Source organism: Gekko japonicus, unplaced genomic scaffold, assembly GCF_001447785.1.
Source record: "Gekko japonicus isolate JY-2015 unplaced genomic scaffold, Gekko_japonicus_V1.1 scaffold30, whole genome shotgun sequence".
NCBI lineage: Eukaryota > Metazoa > Chordata > Lepidosauria > Squamata > Gekkonidae > Gekko > Gekko japonicus.
The window spans coordinates 1469534-1477472 of NW_015168045.1; the positions used below are offsets into that span (position 1 = coordinate 1469534).

At 38.7% G+C, this 7939-nt stretch overlaps 1 protein-coding gene across 1 annotated transcript in view; it reads right to left on the reverse strand.

Moving 5' to 3' along the window:
• The window catches only part of ST6GALNAC3 (ST6 (alpha-N-acetyl-neuraminyl-2,3-beta-galactosyl-1,3)-N-acetylgalactosaminide alpha-2,6-sialyltransferase 3), a 271862-nt gene extending 264226 nt beyond the window's left edge, over positions 1 to 7636 (reverse strand). The window contains exons 1-2 of the mRNA XM_015414235.1: positions 7604 to 7636; positions 7026 to 7220 (exon numbers count right to left, since the gene is read on the reverse strand). Coding sequence (XP_015269721.1) covers positions 7026 to 7220; positions 7604 to 7636 — 228 coding nt within the window. The remainder of the gene's footprint in view (positions 1 to 7025; positions 7221 to 7603) is intronic.
• Positions 7637 to 7939: the final 303 nt, after the last annotated feature.

Here is a 7939-nt window from a genome sequence, read left to right on the forward strand (position 1 = left end):
GTCCAACTACTTTGTTCTTTACCATGCCTTCCAAAGTTTCTGATCTTCTAGTTTAGTCTGGTTGTCTTGCAATGCTTCTGTTACTCTTTCACCATAGCTTCTTTGTTGCTGCATGTCTAGAGACCCAAGGTTAACTTTAACCCCTATCTATGGAATAATAATAATGCAATGACCCTTTCCAAACAAAATTGTGTACTACATGAAAAGACCTGCCTGTTAGACTTACAATCATAAGCAAGGAGAAGAGATATAAAAGAAAGAAAAATGGTAAAGAACCAACTAACAAAAAAGGTTATATAAACAAATGTCCTTTCAAATACTATTGAAAACTGAAAACTCATTGAATAACTGAATGGAAGATGACAGAACTCAAAACTTTGAATTTGACAAAAAAGTACCACTAGAATATAAAGAATGACATAAAGCATAAAATGACAAGAGAGCAGAAAGATAAGGAGCCAGAGTATAAAAACACTGATAAGCTAACAGAAGACATTTAAATTTAAATTCTATAGGACACAGAAACTAGTATATAAAAGAAAGATGAGAACCCCACCCCACACCCAAATAAAACTGAAAACAGAGGAAAACAGTTGAAGAGGGGATGGCCAAATGTTGTATTTCTTTCTTACCAATTTCTATGGATTTGGTAGAGGTGTCAAGGTCAGTGGTAAGTACCTACTTTTTATGCAGAAGGTTTCAGGTTCAATTACCAGCATCTCCAGTTTAAAGGATCTTGGTTAGCTGAGCTAAGAAAGGTGTTTCTTTGCTTAGAATCCAGAAGAACTGCTGTCAGTCACAGTAAACAATACTGAGCAATGTCAATCAACAAGATGACTCAGTATAATACAGCTCCATGTGTTCAGCTTCATATTCCAACATCTGCATTCCATTTCCAATTCTGGGTCATAAAGGCAGACCCAAAAGTGAAAAATTTCCATCTTCTTTTGGGTGACACTATGGCTTAATTTATGAAAATATTTTTATTACAACCTTGCATGCAAGCACACACACACATAGAAAACCCTCAAGTGCTTGTACCATGATATCTAAATCCCATCTAAAGTTGTCTAGACAATCCCTTTCACAATATCACCATCTTGCCTAGATTCAGTTTCATCTTGTTCACTTTCATATACTTGGGTACAATGCTTCCACTAAGCTGTGGAATCTTGTGAGCAAAATACTTTGTGAGCTACTGGCATTAAAGTTGTGAGCAAGCAATTTGGCTACTGCATAAATTAGTTTGCTTTTGGAGCCATCCTTCCTGAGCTAAGACAGAAATGTGTGAGCCAGAGGCTAAAAAACTGTGAGCTAGCTCACACTAACTCAGCTTAGAGGGAACACTGCTTGGTTATATCATTGTTATCCTGGCCTAAGACCCAGACAGCTGCTTCTGTGTGCTTAGATATTGAAAGCTTCAGTTGGGTGTGCATGAAAGACACCCAGACTCAAGCTATGGATGATCCAATTTAATGGCTTTATAAAGGTGTCTACAAGAACTGGTGAGAGGTCAGCCCTAGGGAACATTAAATATCAAGGACCGTATTGGCAGCTCAGCTTCCCTAACAGAAATTCTTGGAGTGTTTTGAGAAAGAAGACCAAATCTATCAGAGGATGACCATGGTAACCTCTACCTCCCCTTTAAAATTTGAGGTCCACACTATCAAACACAGCTAACCAGGGCTTTTTTAATAGAAAAAGCCCAGCAGGAACTCATTAGCATAATAGGCCACACCCCTGACAGCACAGCTCATTAGCATATTATGCCACACCCCATGCCTTTCCTTGGCTTGCTTGGATGCCCCGCGGCTGCGGGGAGCCTGGGCAAGCCCCCCCTTGAAGGGAAGGGAAGGCAGTTTAAACTGCCTTCCCTTGGCTTGCCTGGGTGCCCCGCAGCTGCAGGGAACCCGGGCAAGCCGACCCTTTGACAGGCCGAGGAAGGCATTTAAATGCCTCCCTGATCCTTCCAGGGGCCCCCTCACCTACCCGCCTTGGAGTCACCAGGGGGGTTATGCAAGCCACGCACACAGAGGTTTTGGCTGTAGTGGGCATGGCCAACTCTGAAGCCAGCCGGAACGCCGTTCCTGTGTGCTCCTGCCCAAAAATAGCCCTGCAGCTAACCTTAACCCTAACCCTTGAAGATTTAATCAACCAGGATGGCAAGGATCCAATTTGTAAGTAGTAGCCTTCAGAACCACAAGGACTCTGTCTACATTAGACGGGGAGATCAATTCAAAATAATCCATAGAAAACTGATAAGTGGGAGTTTCTGATACTTTTGATAAATGATCTGTAGACACACTTGTATCTAAGTCAGACTCAGATCAGATAAACTAACACCTTCAGCTCAAGCTTCACCAACTTAATGCAATGTTCGACGACAGAGGGAAAGTCATAGGGATGATGCCATCTGGCATAGCCCTCCAGCAGCACCAAAAATAATGAGGTAAGCCTAGAATGTATATAGAAATCCTGAAAGAAGTTACTTGAATTGCGGCACTTGAGAGTGTCACTGGTAGCAGGTCAAGCTCTATAAGAGCTATACAGTGGAGAAGCCCAGCATAGAGCCCTCATATAGCCTCTATAGTTTGAATTAAAGAAATACAGCACAAGTAATAGGTAGTAAGCCCATGTGTATGCATCTGTTTTTGAAATGGAAAAGTCAAGCATTAGAGAGACCCATGAGAACAAGTGATCACCTAATACCACACATGCCTCCAGTATATGCACAACATTTCCACTTCTTAACCATGTAAACTGGCCTCGAGTGTTTAAATTGAATTGATATTGGTTCCATTTGCTACTGGATACCAATGTAATTACTCCTTCTATAACCCTCAAAAGTTGATTATAAAGGAAACCTGTCTGGATTTGTTCACTGAATTTTAAATTATTTTCCTCCCATTTGCTTAGGATACATAGTATAAGTAACCCCCTTTTAGCTCTTCTCTGTCACATTAGCAGTTGATTGGCAATTATATTGTAGCACTTACTGCTTTTACTGTACTATTTTACCTATTGATTTCTAATCTAGATATTCTTATTTTAACACTCTTTCTCCCACTGTATAATTTTTTTCTTTCTGGAGAGATAATCTTACCTTTTAAAAGAAAGTATCTCCTGACAGCCAGCAATTTCTTAGTACCTCTGAAACTGATACAAGTTTTCCTACCTCTAAAGTAAAAAATTCTGAGATGATATACAAGGAGTAGATCCTCAGAAGCAGAAGCAGAAGCAGTTATTATGGTTTACTGTCCCTTAGCTGGAGAGGCAGATAGCGTTTGAGGTATGAAGTCCTGACACGTAGCAGTTACTTTAGCAAGGACAGAAATGTAGCTCATCCAGTTTGGCTAACTGTGACATGGAGAACACAACAAACAAAAGTTTTTTGAAAGCCAACAATAAAATTTTTTAACATTTGCTACCATAATTGTAGAATTTGTGGTTTAGGATTATAACAACTGTTTCGGTTGGGATTACTTTTATTGCTTTAAATTAGTCAACAGGTTTGCTGTCAGACTATTCATCCCAAAACCAGTTGCCATATATTATTACCCACCTTTCAATCAAAGTCACTGTTTCAAAAGCAGAAGGCTAGGAAATTGGAGGAAGGGCAGTAAGGCCTACCCCTAAGGTGCAACTGCAAATATGTAAACAAACAGCAGAGTTGGGCTGAATCAGACTCTGACCCTTGCTTCATTCCAGCTACTCCCTTGAAAAACAAGTGAAAAGGCGGTATTCCTGAAACATTGATTCCTCTAAATTTGTCAACAAAGAAATGGCAGTGGCTTTCATGGGTGAAGAGGCAACCAGAGAAAGTCATATATGGTGGCACCATGCCCAGTCACAATTACCCGGAATGTGAATGTGCTCCCTTCCACACATATCCTAGAAGTTCAGTATGACCAAAAGCTCAAAATATTATGGGAATCATTCCACCTCATGATTGTATTTGTTGAACTCATTTTGAAAGCACTACTGTGATCATTTCTTGAATTTTGTATAGAGAATAGACAATTCTTAGAATTTAATTTGAATCAGACCAGCTCATTTGAGTCCAATGATTATGTGAGCAGAGTTCCCCTGACATAATGAAACTTCACTACGTCCCACTCCCTGTGACCCTGAAACACTGCCGTTGGAATTCAGGGAAAGACGAATCAGAAAAAAATCATTCCCCCTCCACCAGATGCCCTCGGACTGGTAAAAGAGACTACAGAATGCCAAATCCAACCCATTGTAAATGTACTTTTCAGTAGGTATACTGTCCAGCTTCCTTTACATAAGGCTTACATGCTTTTAATAGTAATTCTGATGCAATTTTAGTATTAAAATTTATTAAATGTCTCTTGCTATAGAACAAATTCTAACAGCCATTTTTTATTTGCAGCTGATGTTAAAGTGCACATAAGTTCATATGATCTGTATAACAAGTAGTTATTAGAAGAGAGTTTTTCATTATTGCTCCCTGTCATTTTTTATTAAACACTAACACCCCATTTACCTAAAAGACAGACTAGGATTTTTTTCCCATACGTGCAGTAAAGCACCCAGAGGACCATCTTAAAGACATGTGTAAGTTACAGTTAACCAAACCTTTCTATATAACTTTTTTTGTAAAGGCACTCAGCTTTTATTCAGAGTATCTTCCTGTTGGGTAAATATGTACTTACTTTCAAAAGAAAAAATAATAATATAAAAGTTTATTTTCAGTGGGCTCAAAACTCATTCCCTACAAGTTTTCCTAAGATCTTTTATAAGTTAATTTGTAAGTAGATAGATACCATTTTTACAAGACCCTTGGTATCCTTAAGTTTCCATGGCTGACCTCCTTTCCTCCAATTCTGCCACTCTCAGTTGAATGAGTCTCTTTTAAATAATTCCACCTATTTGCCCTTGCTGTCCCAGTACAGATGCTCCTCCCTAAAGATGTATATGACCCTGTCTTTGAATCTTTCCTTCAAACCAACCTTTTCACATGCATTTTGGCATATCTCTTTACTTCTCATTCCCAAAATGGTTAAGCATGTGAAATGGTTCTGGATCACACTCTTCCCTTCCTGCCTCATTTCTCTTACACTGCTGCCCCTACCCATTTTTCACTGTAAGCTTCCTGTGAACAAGGATCTATCAGTGTTGCTAGTCTAAGTCTCTGAAATGCAATACATGCTAACAGCAAGTGAAGAAACAGAGTGATGAGGATGGTAATCCTTTCCCAACTAGCTAGTTACAAAACAAAAAGTTGCTATTTGGTATTCTCTTTTCATTATAGTCTGAGATTCCCCCCCCCGCTACGTGTATGTGACCACCAAAAAGAGTGATAAAAACATTAAATGTCCAGTGTGTCATTTTCTTCTTCCCATAGTAGGAAACAGGCCTTCTACCATGCCCCATTTAACTCTTCAATAGTCCAGTTATGGGACTCATGAGTTCCATCTAATAGCTATGTGTGCTGGGCTCTGAAGTGAGAAAATGACAAATGATAGAGTAATTAATACAATTTTGATTAAATTAGAGTATAAAAATACAGTAGAGGTGCTTAGACAAAACATGAAGAAGGACTGAAGGAAAATGTATATTCAGCCTAGAAAAAGGTACATGGGAAGGAGACATAATAATGGGCCAGTAAATACATAGAACAAACTCAGGCAGAAAGAACACCTTTGTTCAGCTACATGTGGTTAAATGGTGAGCTATAGTTTTAAGCAAATGGCACATAAAATCAGATATTACTTTTCATTAATTCAAGAGGAACATTTGTAGAGGTATGCACAATTATGTTTTTGCACAGGATAAAAAAAAACCCAGAAGACACCTTCAGTAGTCAATAAAATTCATCCAGAAGTAGAATATCTTGCCAGTCCTACCCAGATGCACATCCCTGCTTTCAACCAGAGTACTCCCAAGGGAAAATGTGTTGGATCTAGAATACTATTTGCAAATCTAAAGTTTTGTAAGATTTCCCAGAACTGTTTAACATAAAAAGCAGGTTATCAGAAATCAAACCATGCTTATACACAGCCCGATTGCTCTAAAATGAGCCTAAAAGATACAGTAGCAGGGGAAGAAAAAACTGGCCAAACGCAATGCAACTCTTTGCCAGATGTGTTGCTGTAGAATATTGTACCAAAAAAATGAGCAAGGTAACCTTGAAATATATGTAAGCCCTAAGACTATAATAATATCTGATTTACATCAAATATGGGATGTAACTGTACATAAAACTTTCTCCTAACTGTTGCTATAGCTACAACTCCAGGAGGCCATAGCAACAGCATCTTATCATGCACAGCTTTAATCAAAGTTAGCCAGACATGCATTTCTTGGTGGTTTACGCTAAATAAGAACATGAACATTTAATTATATTGCATTATAAAGAGGTTGTGTTTGTTTAAGAGAGAGGTCTTTACAATAAAGGTGCTGCGCCACAAGTAATATACTCCTGCCTTTTGAAAGGAAAATAGTCATTTCGCTATTCTGAAAGATAATTTCTATATCCTGCAGTAGTGCAGTGAAAAAGCTCAGGCAGGAGCTAGCTTCTGATTATACAGCTAGGTTTTCATCTACTATGTACATAACACCAGGGAACAGTGAGGCTAAAATCCATGCACCCAGCAGGGCTTTTTAAACTTCTTTTTTTCATAAAGGAGACCCTCACAGTTCTGGCAAGCTATTTTTGAAACTAGAGGGCTTTGAAATAACCACAGGATGGCTTTCATATTTTTGCTGTTTAGGATGCTATATGAATTGGGCAACTGTTTTCTTGAACAATCTAGGTCAATTAGCAGGGTACTCAGTCTGTTCACCAGTTAAAATGTAAATGCCTGAGGAAACAGAATCACAACACAAAACAAACATTCAGAACTGGCTTGAAGATCAGTTCACACTAGTTCATGCCCAAGGGGTTAACCCTTTAGATATTCATAATTTTTCTATTGCATAAGAAAAATAATAGTCCACACACTCTTTAAAATTATATGCATAAGTATATTACATTATGTTCTTTAATATGATTTTTTTACCTCTTCAGTTCTCACGTTAATATAGCCATAGTGGGTCCTTAGAGGTCGTCTCTGAGTATAGGAGAATGGCATCCATTTGACACTGGTTTGACCAAAACAGTTGAGGATCAGAGGAAAGCTGACTTGGTTCTTAAGACGAACAACGATCAGGAACAACAATGCTGCCACAGTACCTACCAGAATAACAGTCTTGCGCTGTAATGGAGAAAACACACAACATATTACTAGAAATACGTGTTTTTCAACTAGGAAAAATATTTGTATCTCAATTCATAGTCCTATAGGGGCTCTGATGGAGAGAGTTTCTCAGGCAGGATCCTGTACTCCTTTCATGGTGGAAGCCAGTCAACACACGCAACAGGGTATAGGTACATATAATCCCCCATTGAACTGCATATGGAATTTATTCTAGATGAGAAACTTCATGTACAAACAGTGGATCATTGGATCAGTGCTATGATGACCTTTCATACTGCTTTTATGTATTTATTCAATTATGTATTTATATCCCACTTTCCCCCCCAAATGTGGTATAAAATGTTCTCCTCTCTACTATTTTATCGGACCCCAATACTCACTAAACTGTTTAACCAAATAAATAGCACAGGCATATTCCCAATAGGGTGGAAAACCAGTATAGTAGTCCCCATACATAAAAAGGGGGACAAAACAGACCCAAAAAACTATCACCCCATAAGCCTCCTTGATACAGCATCCAAACTGTATGGGAAATATCTTCTGAAAAAATAGGAGAACTGGATTGCTGATGATAATATCATATATCCCCCAACAGGCAGAATTTAGAAAGGGCCAAGGGACAATTGACCATTGCCATACTCTTTATCAGCTGGTTCACTCAGCCATAAAAGGTCCGACTAAAGCCCTATACACTGTACTCGTTGATATGGCCACAG